Source organism: Leptodactylus fuscus, chromosome 11 (assembly GCF_031893055.1).
Source record: "Leptodactylus fuscus isolate aLepFus1 chromosome 11, aLepFus1.hap2, whole genome shotgun sequence".
Taxonomy (NCBI): domain Eukaryota; kingdom Metazoa; phylum Chordata; class Amphibia; order Anura; family Leptodactylidae; genus Leptodactylus; species Leptodactylus fuscus.
Genome location: NC_134275.1, coordinates 16,982,455 through 17,000,036, shown reverse-complemented (window position 1 = coordinate 17,000,036; position 17,582 = coordinate 16,982,455). Strand labels below are relative to the sequence as shown.

General features: G+C 42.0%; 1 protein-coding gene across 2 annotated transcripts in view; it reads left to right on the top strand.

Moving 5' to 3' along the window:
• AR (androgen receptor) overlaps positions 1-8,994 on the top strand; it is a 221,744-nt gene extending 212,750 nt beyond the window's left edge. The window contains exons 8-9 of one of the 2 annotated variants that reach the window (XR_012711808.1): positions 1,316-5,809; positions 6,334-8,994. Coding sequence is in view for 1 of the 2 variants with exons in the window: in XM_075258938.1 (XP_075115039.1) it covers positions 1,316-1,471 (156 nt within the window). In the remaining variant the exon portion in view is untranslated. Of the gene's footprint in view, positions 1-1,315 lie in introns of both variants that reach the window. The other variant, XM_075258938.1, reaches the window with a different exon arrangement.
• Positions 8,995-17,582: the final 8,588 nt, after the last annotated feature.

Here is a 17,582-nt window from a genome sequence, read left to right as displayed (position 1 = left end):
TGCCTTCTATATGACATATAATAGTATATGAACGTTTTCTAATGCTCATAGAGCTCATTGTAACGTTCTGTTCAATGGAAAGTCATTCATCTATGTGAATCCAATCTACAATACATACTGTATGTTTCTATGTTGCATCGTTTTCTCGTCCCCTATCCCCCGTTGTGCTTCGCATTGACCCTGGATCTTACCATCTAATACATGTAACCAAATAGATGGTGCACAAGCTGAAATGCCCAAATGTCCTTGCTGATTTGTTAGTACATTACTGAAATGCATGCAAATATAAGCCTGGAGCAAGAATACTTTTATAGGGCACAGAAGAATAATGTAATATCTCCTAATAAGCTTCCTGAATATTCAACACACAGAAATGAGAAATATTTTAGTATATGGGTATGCGGCGCTACGTTATTCCCGAAAACAATGTTAAAGGGGTTCTTAACCTTCTCGTAACCTCTTATTGATAAGAGTCGTAAATAAAAAGTAACTTTGTAAAATAAACTTTGTTTCTTTCATGCTCGGTATTCCAGCTCTCTGCAGCCAGCCGTGTAAACAATGGGGGTTGTCATTCTGGAAGTCAGGAAAAGAAAATGCTTGGAATCCTTCGAGGCCAAGTTTATACTTATTGTTTTCCTGAAGTTTTTCCAGTGCATTTCTTTTGCGATAGAAAAAATGCAGTATGTCGATGTTAGTCATTTATTCCTATAGGGCCAATAGCAAGAACGGACATGCCCGGGCTTATAGGCTTACACTTAGATATCATGTCCAATGGGATGATGTGGAGGGTCAATATACGGAGCGTAAGTGCAGAAGTGTTATATTAGGAAATATGAGGCCTGCCTGAAGAGGATGCACAATGTGAATGAGCTTGCAAAAATGTGAAAAAAATGCACTTTTTTTTTTTGTTGTTGTATGTTAAGACAGCTGGGCCTTGGCTTTTGCCAGGAGACTTCAGGGTGAAAAACACAGTATTGCCGACTGCATGTAAAGTCTACAATAGCGCTTCTCACTAGAAGTCATCCAAGGAACATTTCTTATAACTGAATAAATGAGCCAAAGATTCGTAGATCTATAAATCTGCGAGACGCGAAAGCAATGCACATCTCATTTCAGAAACTGCAAGCCAGCACATTGCATTTCATCTTTATTGAAGTGCATTTGGTGTTGCTCATGTAAACATTTAGACATCTGCGATATTAATCATCGCTGTTATTTATCCCGCTCGCTTTCCTAAATCTGGCTTCCCGTTTTCTAGACTATATCGACCTCGACGGCTCATTTACTTACCCATCTCCTTTTTTCTTTTTTGCAGATTGCACGTGAGCTGCACCAGTTCACATTTGACCTCTTCGTGAAGGCACAGATGGTGAGCGTGGATTTCCCTGAAATGATGTCAGAAATAATTTCGGTGCAGGTTCCCAAGATTCTGTCTGGCAGAGTCAAGCCCCTCTACTTCCATAATTCATGAAAAATCCTCCTGGGCCATGTTCTCTCCCCGTCCCTGCAGTGTGCCTTAAGGGTCACCATGTACAGATATGCAAAATGGATTTTACCTGCAGCCTTCATCGTGTCATGCCACCTATGCATGACCTCTTCATCCATTTGTGTGCGTCCAGGACCGTCGTCATCCAAGCAACCTTCTACGATGAGTGCCACGTCATTGACCCACCAACAACTGGAGGACTGATCTTAAAGACGCTTCTGATTTCACTACCAGGCTATAGAGGTTGTGTGTGTTTTGGACTATAGACCGGTAATTTCTGAGGAAATATGGGAATCACAAGTTTAGTTCTGTGCATAAGTTTTTCGTCAGCTTACACATCAGTATATACTCAAGCGGCACAGGGTGGAAGAGCCGAGGTTTCATATACACTAAAAAGCACTTACTCTCCTGGCTGCAAACTGAGCAAAGTGGCAAGTCTTTACTTTATCCTTGCCCATTTTCTTTGATAGATTCAATGCTGATTATACGCTCTCGGTTTTCCAGCCAAGAGACGTCAGGGCTACATCAAAAGCCAAAAGGATGATTGAGTACTTGAGCCTGCACTGAAACAACACCTCTGATACATGACCCCGTGATTGAGAATCACAGCTGTACCTCTAATGGACTGACTCTGATGGCGGAGGGGATAAGGAGTCAGATAAATACACACACATTCTCGAGGAATAAAGTCAGTATCGTTTCAGTGACAGCCCCCCCTCCAAAGCTAAATGGTTTGGTCCACCCGTGCAGGTCGTCAGTTCTCGTACCATAACCTAAAGACCAAGTCAGTAAAGCTAAACACTAAAGCTTTTTCCTACCCTCCGCTCCGTGTAACCCGCTCCTCTTGCGTTTTTTGATAGATTACCTACATCACACTTTTTAGTAAGCATGTGTATATATATATCTGGAATCTAAATAGTAACCACACAGTTTATATAAATGACATAACAACGAATCTTTCACGTATAAGAAATGTCGTATTTACTAAAATGTATTCTTTTACGCTTTTTTTTTATTGAACGGACACAGATGCTTTCTGATAAGTCTCCATTATTTCTGAATCTAAAATAAGAATAGTCTTATGAAATAATTTACATTTACATGTCCAATGGAACTCATCCAAAAATAAGAGATACAAGATATAGCAAATACATTACTGAAGGCCATATGAAAAGACATATTGTATACCTGGAACCACTAGCCTTGTCAGTTCAGATTTCTTTTTGTTCACATCTGCGACCCCCCTATACCGAACACAACTGCAAGTGGTGTGCACTAAAAGCACATGGACCCCATAGACTATAATGGGGTCCATGTGCTTGCTGTGCGCATGATGCAGATAGGAAAGTAGATTGTGAACTACTTTCCTGTCCGCATGATCCCTGAGGAGATCTGGTGGCAAGCACACGGACCCCATTATAGTCTATGGGGTCCATGTGCTTTTACTGGCACACCGCTTGCACCGATCCTCATGCGGATTCCCCCGGACGGAATACCAACGTAGATTTGAACGAGGCCTTACACTAGTAATCACAATTACAACAAATTCTTGGTTGTCAGAGCAGCGTTGGACGTTTCCTAAGATTCCCATTCACAAACTCTAGCCTGATGCCTGTTGTTAGACAATGGCATTCGGTAATACCTGTAAATTACATTGCCTACAACCATTACAGATATAGAATAGAATGTATATTACGCACAGCCAACCTCTCAAGCCATAAAAACTCAATACTCACAGTTGAGTTACTTCTTAAGTCTGATGGACAATTCACTGGTCGCTGTCGGCCGGACTCTTTTGTTGGCCGTGGAGTCCGGTGCCTATCCTGGGACAAAAGAGGGAACATGTTTATAACAGAATGTCAGAAAGTTCCCTAAACTACATGGAGTCTTTCCTCGATTCTCACGTAATCGTCAGAATCAGATTGTTCCTGACACGCAGCAAAGGCCATACGAAAGATTGATGCTGACCAAAAACAATTTGTGGCTGACAGTTATCACCGCAGGGTTCCCATTAACATTCATGTTTGGCTCCGGGCAAGTATGCCTGTTAATCCCCATGAAAAGGGATAAGACAACAGCTGCCGCAGGACTCTAGTGCTGCTTCTAGAGGTCAGCCACAGAATCCATACATTGCCTATCCAATAATCCTGCGGGATAACGGGCAGCGACCTACACGACACCACTAATAGATGCTAACAAACATTATAGGATCTGCAGACGATCCAGATCCATAGACATACCGATATCTCCTTCCGTACGTCTTGGAATAAGTGGCACGAGATGAATTGTTTTAGTCATCTTGTGTCTAGAGGAGGTGAAGATCTAACCTGGCATCTATAAGACATTACAACATGAATGTATATTTGAAGTAAACACTAAACGTAATGTCGATTTCTCAGTCCGCCTACGTACAACGTGAGATATCAGCGGCCGATCCTACTTTAATTCCACGGAGGATGGGTGTCTTTAGGGGTATAAGTTGATCCTTTTTTTGAAGTCGTGCCTTTATACTCAGCTATTCCCTAATGTACATTGTATCCTTGGTATTGATACTACTCGCACATATAGATTTACGTCCCACCACTTAACACGTAGACTTACGAATTTTATTGACACTACTAGACATAGAACATTTATATTTCGGATACTTTCGGCGGCGAACAGGCCTGACTTTATTCCAAACAGGCCGCCAAAGTACGAGAGCATTAGATTGTTCCCTATACAAGCAAGTTTGCACTATAGATAACACTTCGGTAGGCATTTCCTGGCAGTTTTGAGCCACTTACAAAATGTATTTTTTTATTTTTTGTATGGATAGAATTTTACTTTACTAAGCGACATACTGAATGACGAGCACTTTACATGTATCGGCCTCTCGCACTGGAAACGGATGGGTTACCCATGGATCGATTGGGAAAGGGGTTAATAGGGATTTATTAGCCTTCTCTTCTATATGGATCGGCTTACTTGGCATTTTGCACAAAGAGAGTAGACACAACAGGTCACTGTTCGGAAAGAAGAGATAAGATAAGAACCGTTTTAGCAGGACAAGTGATGTCTGTGGTTTGTGCAAGCTGTTCCTTAGTCAGAGCCCCTTGTCTGTCCCTAGTGCGGTCTGTGCGCTCATTCCATATTAAGCATACAGTAGATTGACCTATATTACACTGTGGTTTGTAGAGTTCCTATTAATATGGCGGAGGGCTATCTTTTACTATACCATAGAGTCAATGAGGAAGTCTAGAGAGGGGGCGTTTTGTTAAACTTTTTCATATTTTTGCAGATCGTTGAACAACGTAAAAGTTGTGTTGACACCAGCGCCATCTACTGTGCGGTGCTCTGGAATTCTCTATAGAGGAGACTGGTTTCTCTATATGACCTCAGGGTTCAGAGTAAAGCAACGTAGGTTGCATTCTTGCAAAAACACCTGCAAAAAGGGCATTTACTTTGTCAATAGTTGATCTATTCATGCATCGATAGGACATTGACCGTATTGTGAACCAAGGCAAGGCAGTCGTGTCTTGTGAAAATACAACCTTGCAAAATCTCATCCGCAACTTATATCAACGTTTTTTGGAAATATGTTTATGTCCAAATGTTAGGCCACAATCCTAATAGCAAACTAACAATCAGTCCTAATCTCTTGCCTTAGGTTGTAGAATTAGGTTTCTTTGGAAGTTATTAGCTCAGTTTGGAGATCCCAAAACAAATATTGTCTGCTCATTAATTGTATCTCTCATTAGGCCTCATGTGCAGGGCCGAGGCCTGCAGCCCTGTAGTAAAGCCCTGTAGGGACCATGGGGCGAAGTGACCCATGTTCCCTACAACAGTCTTATTTCATCCCCATGTATCTGGCATGGCATGTATCCAAATTATGAAACGGCTTTGACCTCCTTGGTCACATGGTCCCATGCAACAAAATTGAAATTTACAGCAGTCAGGTACTGGTGTAGACTTCAAGCATAACCTTTTGGGCTGAGGTGTCCATACCCCAGTCTGGAGAAACAGCTGTGCTCCAATAATGCACCAGAAAACTGGCATGCCCTTTAAAGTAAATTTCCCCCTAGGTGTTGTGGTATGGTGCCACCATTGGGTGCCTTGTTTCAGAGAGATTTCCTCTAGTATTGCCTAGTACAGGATGCAACTTTTTTTTTTTTTACAAAGAATCCAGCTGAAAAAACCTCTATACACCTTTACTGGTGCAGTACAGCCCTATGAACTTCTATAGAGGCGCTGTATTACACCCCATGGGCATGAGGCCTTAGAAAGAGAATGTGTGCTCGATTGATACAAGCTTTGACACCGTACATACCCCACAGACTGAATGTCATAATGTAACTTTGCACTATACCTAGTTGATTTAGGAGTTGCCTAGTAGACTTCTGAGATGAGCTCGCACTTTAGCTAGATTATTTCTGAGTTGAGTTTGCACTATGCCTTGTTGACTTCTGAGCTGAACTTGCTTTTTTGCCTAGTTGACTTCTGGGTTGAGCTTGCACTATGCCTAGATGATTCCTAAGCTGATCTTGTACTATGCCTAGATTATTTCTGAGTCGAGTTTGCACTGTGCCTAGTTGATCTCTCAGTTGAGCTTGCATTATGTTAGATCTTATTTTTGAGTTGAGCTTGCACTATGCTTAGTTAACATCTTAGTTAAGTTTGCACTATACCTAGTTGAATGTGAGTTTAGCTTGCATTATGTCTAGTTAAGCTCTTAGTTGCGCTTGCACTATGCTTATTTGAGCTTGCACTGTTCCTAGACTTTTTCTGAGTTGAGTTTGCACTATAACTTGCTTTTTGCCTAGTTGACTTCTGGGTTGAGCTTGCACTATGCCTGGATTATTTCTCAGTTGAGTTTGCACTATACCTAGTTGATTTCTGAGTTTAGCTTGCATTATGTCTAGTTAACCTCTTAGTTGCGCTTGCACTATGCTTATTTGACTTCTTAGTTAAGCGTGCACTGTTCCTAGACTTTTTCTGAGTTCAGCTTGTACTATTTTTAGTTGACTTCTTACTTGCACTTGCACTATTCTTAGTTGACTTCTTAGTTGTGCTTTCACTTTTCCTAGACTTTTTCTGAGCTGAGCTTGCACTATGCTTCGTTGACTTCATAGTTGCACTTGCACTATGCTTAGCTGACATCTTAGTTGAGTGTGCACTGTTCCTAGACTTTTTCTGAGTTCAACTTGTACTATTTTTAGTGGACTTCTTACTTGCGCTTGCACTATTCTTGACTTTTGACTTTTTAGTTGTGCTTTCACTTTTCCTAGACTTTTTCTGAGTTGCGCTTGCACTATGCTTAGTTGACTTCTTAGTTGCACTTGCACCATGCTGAGCTGATATCTTAGTTGAGCTTACACTTTTCCTAGACTTTTTCTGAGTTCAGCTTGTACTATTTTTAGTTGACTTCTTAGTTGTGCTTTCACTTTTCCTAGACTTTTTCTGAGCTGAGCTGAGCTTGCAGTATGCTTAGTTGACTTCTTAGTTGCACTTGCACTATGCTGAGCTGACATCTTAGTTGAGCGTGCACTTTTCCTAGACTTTTTCTGAGTCGCGCTTGCACTTTGCTTAGTTGACTTCTCAGTTGCGCTAGCACTATGCTTAGTTGACTTCTTAGTTGCGCTTGCACTTTGCTTTGTTGACTTCTTAGTCGCGCTTGCACTTTGCTTTGTTGATTTCTGAATTTTACTCATGTGAATTATTTTTATTAATCTGATTGTATAGAAGTACCAAAGAAATCACCCAACCAATATCTAGAGGATACCTTCATGTACAGGTTAGACAGAAGTAAACTGAATCTTCTCCTATGTTTGATCTACGCTCTGATCTTATACTTCTTGTTAACACATAGAAATGATATATTTCTAAATGCCTGTCCTTTTCAGAGTATACAAAGTATATCTATCTCTATAGAATGTGAACGTGTCCTAGAATCCCTGAAGAAGATTGTTTTACTTTTTTTATATGCCGTTGTACAGGTTTATTAGCATGAATAATTGGGGGTCGGGGGAGTTTTGTTTTAAGTGCATAGAGTAAAATACATGTTACATTCATCTTACACCAAAGGAGAATTTTAGAGTGTCACCCTGACCTTTAGCTGTTTGCTAGAGTAACTATTTGGAAAGACCTTTCCCCAACATTAAGCTAATATTTATCGAGCATCTTGTAAATATCATAAGGGTGAATTGGGCACCTAAATGTCTGCCCAGCTGCAAACACGTAATGATGTAAAATGACTGCATTCAACAATGCATTTATGACAACCCCGGGGGCGTCACAGTCTGCCACCCAGCATAGTAATGAAACACTGAGTCTTGCAGGGTCAAAACGAAACCACTTACTATATACGTGTTTATTTAATAAATCAGGCTCTGCATCTGCGTTGCGGCCTGAGCTACAAGCCGTCCCTGAAAAGAATACTCGTTATTCCTAATCCCTGCTGGGTAATATGGAGATTAAGTAGTAACAACTACGTAAGAGCCCGAGCAGAACGGTGCTTGCAATCCTGTGGATTCAGCAAGCGCCAACTACCTGCACATTTCTACGGCAGTGGAAGGGGTTAATCATTGCCTTCATCGCTTCGCGAAAGCCGCCCAGTGCCAAATAACTACCTAAGGTGTAAATATATATATACAGTATATATATATATATACACACATCATGCTTTTATATCACTTATCTACAAGAAGCTAGCAGCTACCTATAGTATATTATATCAGCCTAAGTACTGCTAGCAGCTTTATTGCTTCCGTCTGAGTATTGGAGTATATTGCACGATACCTACCTGTGTCACATAGCATAAGTTGCCTTTTATCTACCTGACCCCCACCGATTTTAATGGGGACTTTTGGAACTACCTATCCCTACCCTAAAAGCAGAGTCATGATATTGAGTTGTCAGGTAAACTAACCCCTGTAGTGAAGTGGTTGAGGCCAGCTGAAGGTAAGAACTTTACGGAACGGATATGGGACGGGACAGGGCAGTGCCTTAACCCAACTTCTACAGGAGTCCGTTGGGCATTGGAAACGCTATGAACCGACTGCAGACTGTTCAAGCATCAACAGAGACGCTCGACCTGTTGAGTTATGTATATGACCTCTGCAGACTTTACAATAGTCACATTGAGCTAATGTATGGATGCCGTGTTTTAATGCTTGGGACCTGATCCCCGGGGAACAAGGACTGACAGATCTGACGCTTCAGACGCCTGTTGCCACAAGGCCTACTCTCATCCTTTCCTCCGCCGCGATTTTTTTCGTTCCCCGTGGCAGTGACGGTTCCATACAAATATTTAACGCTGAACGTATATATAGGTCCTGGGGAATCTTTTGGCTGCTTTTTTTTTTCTTCTTATAATTTTTAGGTGGTAAAAAAAACAAAAAAAAATCAGTTTTTATCATTTTTATGCTATTGCTGTCGTTTTTTTAATGTATGTATTTGAATTTTCTGTGTATGTGTAAACCTATATGGATTGAAATATCTCAGTGTCTTGTAGAAAGTAGCAAACGAAAACCTGCATCTTGTCTTTCTATAATTTGGCTGAACACATTTATAAAGTTGAATGTGATTTCTGCTTCGGTCTGTTCTCGTTTTGTGTATTCGCATTGTGACTCAGGGGACTTAACCTGCCGGGGATTTGGAGAGCGGTTCCATGTGGTCAGGGTGACCTACCTCTTCTCAGAAAAGCAATTAAATGTTGAATATACATGGTGGGATGTGTGGGCGGCCCCATATACACCACATATCAGCATTCCTGAGATCTTCAATTAAAAAGCCTACTATGAACTATACCAGGTCTGAACAGAGTTGTACACCGCACAAAAATCAGAAATTACTTCTTAGACTGAAACCTCCTTGGGTGGGGGGGGGGGGGATCATATCTGTGCATCGTCCTTGTACCAATACCAGTCCTCTCCGACGCCACACAACAGGCAATTTATTAAAGTCCCGGTGAAAGTGGAGGATAATTAGAAGCCGATGACAGAGACGGGAGAGGAGTGCGATAATATTCTGCTCACGAGAGACATCTCCTTGAGATTTATATTCCAGCAAGACATAGTGTACATGTTTTCTTGATCTGAAGTGCAGCCACTACCCACATACAGTGGAGACAGCCATTATCGGGGGTGAAAAGTGCTGAACATTAAGGCTTTATTCACACCAGCATCAAGGCCTTTGTAGGTTAGGGAAGTCACAACAGCGCCAAATAGACATTGATGGAATAACCCATTGCTTTTTAGTTATATAACTGTTTCATTAAGATTAATTAACCAAAAGAATTCCCCCCCCCCCCAATACCTGACTGTAACGTGGACAAAATCATTGGTACCCCGGGGCCACACGGTGGCTCAGTGATTAGCACTGCAGCCTTGCAGCACTGGAGTCCTGGTGTTCAAATCCTGCCATGGGCAAAAAACCATCTGCAAGGAGTTTGTATGTTCTCCCCGTGTTTGCATGGATTTCCATCCCATATTCCAAAAAAAGACATACTGGTAGGGAAAAATGTACATTGTGAGCTCTATGTGGGGCTCACAATCTACATTTAAAAAAAATAAAAATCATTGGTACCCCTTGTTTAATGAAAGAAAAACCCACAATGGTCACCAAAGTAACTCGAATCTCACAAAAGTAATAATAACCAAACTACATGGTGAGAAACCGCAAAGCTTCTGGGAGAATGTCCTATGGACAGATGAGACAAAAGCAAACTTTTTGGCAAGGCACATTGGCACTATGTTCACAGACGGCAAAATTAAACATACCGTATATACTCGAGTATAAGCCGAATTTTTCAGCACAGTTTTTGTGCTGAAAAGGCCCCCCTCGGCTTATACTCGAGTCAGCAAAAAAAAAAAAAAAAATTATTATTATTTTTTTTTTTTTTTTTTTAAGGGGGGGGGGGAGGTCTGTGACCATCCGCAATATCAATGTATAGAATCTCCCATAAAATAGTAGGAAGAAAAAGAAGCTTTAAAAAAATAAAAAAATTAAAAGTTCTAAATCCCTCCTTTCCCTAGAATAGACACAAAAGTAGAAAATGACTGACACAAACACATTAGGTATCCCTATCCCTGGTAAAATTAGGGGCTTGTACAGACAAATATATATTGCAAAGAAGTAGTCACTTCACACAATGGGACTGAGGGCCCTGCTCATTCTGGAGAGGTTTTTGAGGTGGAGGTGACATGAGCGTGTGAGTGATTGAATATGAGGGGTGAAGGAAAGGTCTGAGTCAAACACAACCCTGAGGTAGCGGGCCTGCTGCCTAGGAGTTATGGTAAGGCCTGAGACTGCAATGGATATATCAGGGACAGATCTGTTAGATGGTGGAAACAGTAGTAGTTCAGTTTTAGAGAGATTTAGTTTCAGATAGAGTGAGGACATGATATTTGAGACAGCAGAGAGACAGTTGCTGGTGTTCTGTATGAGTGCAGGGGTGATGTCACGGGAAGATGTGTATAATTGGGTGTCATCAGTGCCACACCTCCCATGAGGCGACCTGAAGCGAGCGCTTCAGGCGGCGCTATGCCAGGGCCTCAGGGAGGGCGGCATTTTTGCTAACCTAAGCCAGTGCAGGACAAGCGGTCCTGGACTGGCTTAGCACGGAGCGGTGGTTTGGGGAGGCCACTGGAGCAGCGCTGCTCCAGCAGCCTCCCCTCACGCTCAGGCAGAGCGCAGGCAGTCTCCGGGCCTGCTCTCTGCCGGCGAACAGCGCTAAGCCCCGCCCCCTTTCGAGGTACCACGCCCCCTCTGCTAAGCCACGCCTCCGCTCCGCCCCCTCCTCCCGGAAGGGGGGGGCGGCTTTCTGTACTTCGCTCGGGCGGCGAAAGGAGCAGGTTCACCCCTGGGTGTCATCAGCATAAAGATGATAGCTGAAGCCAAATCTGGCAATGGTTTGTCCAATGGGGGCTGTGTAGAGAGAGAAGAGCAGGGGGCCTAGGACCGAGCCCTGAGGAACCCCAACAGCAAGGGAAAGAGGGGAAGAAACAGCCCGCAAATGATACACTGAAAGTGCGGACTGAGAGATAAGAGGAGAACCAGGAGAGCGCAGTGTCGTTGAGGCCGACTGGGCGGAGCATAGTGAGGAGGAGATGATGGTCAACAGTGTCAAAAGCTGCAGAGAGGTCCAGAAGAATAAGAAGAGAGAAGTCACCATTAGATTTCGCCATTAGGAGATCATTGGAGACTTTTGTGAGAGCCATTTCGGTAGAGTGCAGAGCGCGGAAACCAGATTGTAAGTGGTCAAGCAGAGAGTTAGCAGAGAGATAGCAGATTAAACGAGAATAGACCAGGAGTTCCAAGATTTTGGAGATGAAGGGGAGGTTAGAGACAGGTCGATAGTTAACAGGACGGGTCCAGGGAGGAGTTTTTCAATAGCGGGGTTATGACTTGAAGAAGGATGGGAAGATTCCAGAACAGAGAGATAGGCTAGATATTTTAGTAAGGTAAGTCGTGACAGCAGGCGACAGAGATTGGAGAAGGTGCGAGGGGAAGGGGTCACTGCTGCAGGTTGTACCACATAATGGAGAGGTAACAGTTCTGGTTTACTACTCCCATTTTGCCAGCACCACACCAGACAGTGCCATGTCATTACATTTCATCTGCCACGAATGACAGAGTATATAGGTTATGCCATCAGAATAATTTCATTTGCTACATATCTTGCCTTTCCAATAATCCAATGCCTAAGTTTTATGAGCAGTTTAATCCTTTTTTCCCCACTTTCAAATATGGATTCCTCCTTGATACGATGCTTAGGAAGGAATGTTAGGGTGATCCTAAAGATCCTATGCTACATAGAAAGATGCAGTATTATAAATAACAAGTGGGAACTGGGGCCCTAGTCCAGATATTACATTGGGGCCCAAGAACTTCACGTTATGCTTCTAGGAGCAATACAACATCTACTACAAATGGAAGGTAAATATTTTCCAAAAAGTTAAAGCAACTCTCAATGTGAATACAGGAAAGGATTGGTTACAAGGATTGCTCCTGCTACACCCAGATTGTTGATATTAGCAAATTGCCTGGAACTTGGTGGAAAGCTGGCAATCCACAGATACTGTCAGCAGTAATCCTCCTAAACCAAGGAGAAAAGGTAAGAGAAGATGAAGACAACAGAAGCAAAAGCAACATTGCAAATTTAATAATAAAGTTGGACAAAAAGTACTTCAAATGTCCCTGTGTTTTTCTGTGCAGAATAAGTTTCCTAGCGTAGTGGATGATGGGTCCCAGATACAGGAGAAATGGATCGCCAAATGTTGGTTATTAAATTCATATTTGATTTATAAGATTTTGCATACTGGATATTTTGCCAGCCTGAAGTGACAGGGTTCTAACTTTACTAGACCACCCATAAGTACCGTATATACTCGAGTATAAGCTGACTTTTGCAGCACAGTTTTTATGCTGAAAAGCCCCCCTCGGCTCATACTCGAGTCAGGGTCCCGAGCCCCAACTATTAATCCTCATTTTGTTAATACAAATGCATTGGTCAGAGGCCCCGATCGGTTCCTTAAAGGGGCTCTATCAGCAAAATTATGCTGTATGCGGCCCACATATGCGTGAATAGCCTTTAAAGAGGCTATTCAGGCACCGCTAATCTTATTTTAACCCCTTCCCCTCCCCGTTATAAAATAAAACCATAAAAACATACATGCAAATTATACTTATCATTCACGGTCTGGCGTCATCTTTTGGCACACCTTCCTCTTCTTTCTTCTTTCGGTGACGCCCTCTGGTCCTAGTTCTTCCCCGGCTTCATCGTCGTCTTCTTCCCGCGGGATTGGTTCAAATCCAGCATGTGCGCAGTATCACTTGCCTCAAGGACGCAAGCATATTGCCATTGAGAAAAATGGCGCCGGAGGGAGGACCAGGACCAGGATGGTCCATGAGGCATGATGGGCTGCTGAGGCCAATAGGGTAGGGGTACTCAATTACTTTGCCATCAAGTAAAGGTCCAATCTGAACAGCAGCTGAATGTGTCAATTATTTACAGCTTGGGGAGGGACGGCAGGGGAAGATAAAGGTTTTTCCTGCCCATTGTCACAATGAAAATGTGCTTAAACATTTGGCTTATACTAGAGTATATATAGTACATCATACATGTACTGCACATCTATGGGGCAGTACATGTACTACCTATATGGTTTCTATGGCATATGTCTGACGGGTTTACATCCGGATACTTTTTTTTACTGTATTGCAATATTTTGGCAGCAGAACAATAAAGACAATGAAGCAAACAAATGGAAACCGATGGGTAACGGTTGGCATACATGTATGTTCGGATATGGCTGAAAACACAAATACATCAGTTTCATGAATATCAGCTGCTGTTTTTGTTTCCGTAAATCCTGCACCATCTCAGTTTACATGGGGTTATATGTATTTTGATTTAGATCTTCCAGTTATCGGTAACGGTAGTCCGGATACAAACCACATAGTCATTTTTATACATACATACATATCACTCTATAATATGACTATTACTTTTCGTTTAGATACTATTCAATGATTATTTTACATCTTTATTTTAAGCTTAGACTATTTTCCTGTACATCTTTATGCTAATACATTATAATTTGTCTCATATTTGCACCTGCTCATTTTTTGCATTTTTTGCATTTTTTTTTTTTAATTTTTAATTAAAGAATGTTTATTGAGGCTCCAACCGATTATCTGAAGTACAAACATGGCAAATATACAAAAATGAGGTAAGTCTCTTGCAATGCAGGTGCATTGTTTAGTGTACTGACCATCTGAGAGAGGAGGTCTTGCCATGGGCTCATACCATTTGATCAAAAGGAGTACGAAAAGCCTGAGATTTTTAAGCATTGTAAATACGGCGGTAATAACTTTTAGAGGAGTAAAAATATTATGTTCCTAAACATCTCCTGCAGGATATGGCTGCACCTTTGTTGTATTGCAGTCACAGCAGATTTACATGTCAGGTTCTAGCAGGTGTATAGACAACTGCCCTGCCCTAAGCCAGTTTTATCATGGGGGGGCCTGTTAAATATTATGATATTACAATATACATGGCATACAAGGAGGGACCCAAAAGTTTCCAGAATGAGGCTGCTGCGTGCACAGTTTTCGTAGTATGCGATTCTGCAACTAGTTATTTGTTCAACTACATCTTCTCAGTCAGTGTGCGAAGCGGCATTGATGCAGAAGGTTTCGTCTACCCGCAGTGAATTTTCTTGCAAGAGCTATTTTGTCCAGCCGTCACTCGTCAAGTGAAGTCCAATGTGAAGACAATGGTCATTTGTTTTTTCGATGCAAAAGGGATTGTGCACTCGGAATTTGCAACAGGTCAGACCGTCAACCAGGTTAGGTTTTCTACTTGGGGGGGGGGGGTTTCTCAAGAGGTTGCGCAACAGTTTGCGGCGAAAAAGGCCCGAAATGTAGCAAGCTGGTAATTGGTTTTTCCACCACGACAATGCCCCAGCCCGCACCACCATCTCGGTGACCACTTTCATGGCAAGAAACGGAATGGCTGCCTTGTCCCACCCATCCTATTTACCCGATATGGCTCCCAGTGACTTTTTTTTTATTCCCACGAATGAAGAGGAACCTCAAGAGGAAGCGTTTCTCCGACGTGGAGGAGGTGAAGAGGAAAACAATGGAGGCGCTTGCAGACATCAAAGTAGATGAGTTTAAAAAACGGTTTCGCCGCAGAGACCAAAAGACACTCACAGTTGGACACTGACTGCCGGGTTTCTGTCTCCTGTCCCGTTTCTTAGGGTTTCAAGGACTATAGACAGAATGCTGCACGCAAGAACTTGCAAACGCTCGTCTATTTTGTGGTTCTGCATTTTCTTCGCGGATACCCGGACATGGAACGTCAGTAGAAATACAAAGCTTCCCTGTACTGTGGAGATATTTATTTGGCCTTCTTGATGCTTTTCATGTCTTGTCTCTGAACTAGTGGCAAGGACATTGTGTTGTAGGATTGTAGTATTTGTACTGCGGTGTGTGGTTTATTGTTGGAGGACATGTAGGTGTTGTACAATGAGCTAAGCTGTCGCCTAAGGCAGTCCAAGGCCAACAGAGGACAACCAAGGGCATGAAGGTTACATTAGATAGACTGGTAAATTCAAGCATATGCCTTCTCCATAGAGTGGAAACATATTTTCTAATCTGCTTTGCGCAGGGGCTTCATTGCAATAGCTGGTTTTATCTCAATATAAATTTGGCACAAATTAGGGTTTAGATGAGATGGGTTTAGGATGGGAAGACTAGAGACTTGTCATTACAGATTATCGATTTGTCTTCATTAGTGAGATGGGATTGGGGTGAGGTAGGTCTGGGATTCTTGTTTCCCGCTGAATACCGTTTTGGTCGTTTTGCAAAGAAGAAGAGATATTGCTGCCAGGACTTCCTGACACTTCGACAAGGACCGGCACATACCATAATCAATGATAGACCCCTGGACATTATAGCTTCCCTTAGACTATATTATATGCATCTACCTGGTATATTTTAAAATTTTTGAAAAATTTGACAAAAAGTTAAGATACCGTTTAAGCCATGGATGGACAAAATTTGTTTGAGATTGATTGTCCCTGGTGACCTTGTCATTTTCCAGAACTACTTGCATTTTACTCCTACGTGCATTCACCCTTTGTTGGTCATTAATCACATAAGGCTTCATCTATTGTGTCAGAGACAGTCGCGGATAACTTCATTGCAGTGTACGCTCTGTGCATGAACATGACACTGCATGTGGAACCAGAAATAAGTGGTCATATATACAGTATATAGCTTCCTGCCATAAGAGAGTGTATTAAAACATAAGCACTACATGGGGGGACTATACGGAGGAAGGACACCATAAGCCAGGTTATTTCATACCACATCAGAACAGTGGTGAGATTATTACATTGTGTGGTAAGGAATAAAGGGTTTGGTGCTGCAGATTATTATTATGTCCTATACAATATCACACTCTGGTGCAAAATGTTGTTTTTGTAAAAGTTGCATTTCATTTAATAGTCTTATTTTACAAAACGTCTTACAAAGATCAGATTGCCTTAATTTTTAGTAAAATGTTTCTCTTAGCATTTTGAGGAGTGTTTCTAGCCAAATGCAGGGAAACCATTACTGTCTTCCTTACATAAATAGCAAATGTAGGAAATTCTAAGAATAGTGGTATGGGCATTTAGATTTTTTTTTCCCCCACTACTGCATTCACCATATGGGATAACTATTTTTACATGTTTTCCTTATATATTTTGAGGCTATGTATTTTATTTAATTTTTTTTTATTATTTTTACATTTTATATCTCATTTTCATCCCCCACGAACAAACAATCATTAGATTGTCGATGCCATAGACCGCAGTAGTGATGGGGCATCGGCCTCCACATTGCCCCTGCTTATCCTTGGTCATGTCTTGATTTGTCGTCTTTGATTCTGTGCAGCAGTGACAGCTGCGTTGGCATTGAGTTTGAACTTTTAGGTGGGCTGAATATCGAGTAACCCAACACCTTGGCAATCCCACATAAGCTGAATTTTCAGAATTTTATTATATTTTCTTACTAGTGGGCCCCAATGAACTTGCTTATGCTATTCAGCATGGTGCACATGAGCTCCTGAGAGTTTAAGAGGAAGTAGGCATGGGAAGGAGTGCGGATCAGTAACTAAATAGCGGTGAATCAGTATTTGTATGGTGTGTGTGTGTGGTTTACTGTTGGAAGATGTGAAGGTGTTGTATAATGAGCTAAGGCAGTCCAAGGCAGACAGGAGACAAAGCAAGGGCACGAGGGTTACATTAAACCAGACTGGTATGATCAAGCATATGCCTTGTCCGCAGCATGGAAGAACACTTACTAAAATGCTGCGGTGGGCTTACCACATTGCTTCACCAGAATAGCTGGTTTTATCCCAATATAAAATAAAGTTTAGATGGGACAATGCTGGAGACTTGTAAACAGTAATTCTGGCCACATAACTGTAACAGTTTCACCATGGTTCTGTTGTGGTATGCAATAACCTGGCTTATGGTGTCCTTCCTCCATGTAGTCCCCCCATGTAGTGCTTTTTATCTTCCCCATACACTCTCTTCTGGCAGGAAGCTATATATATGAACAC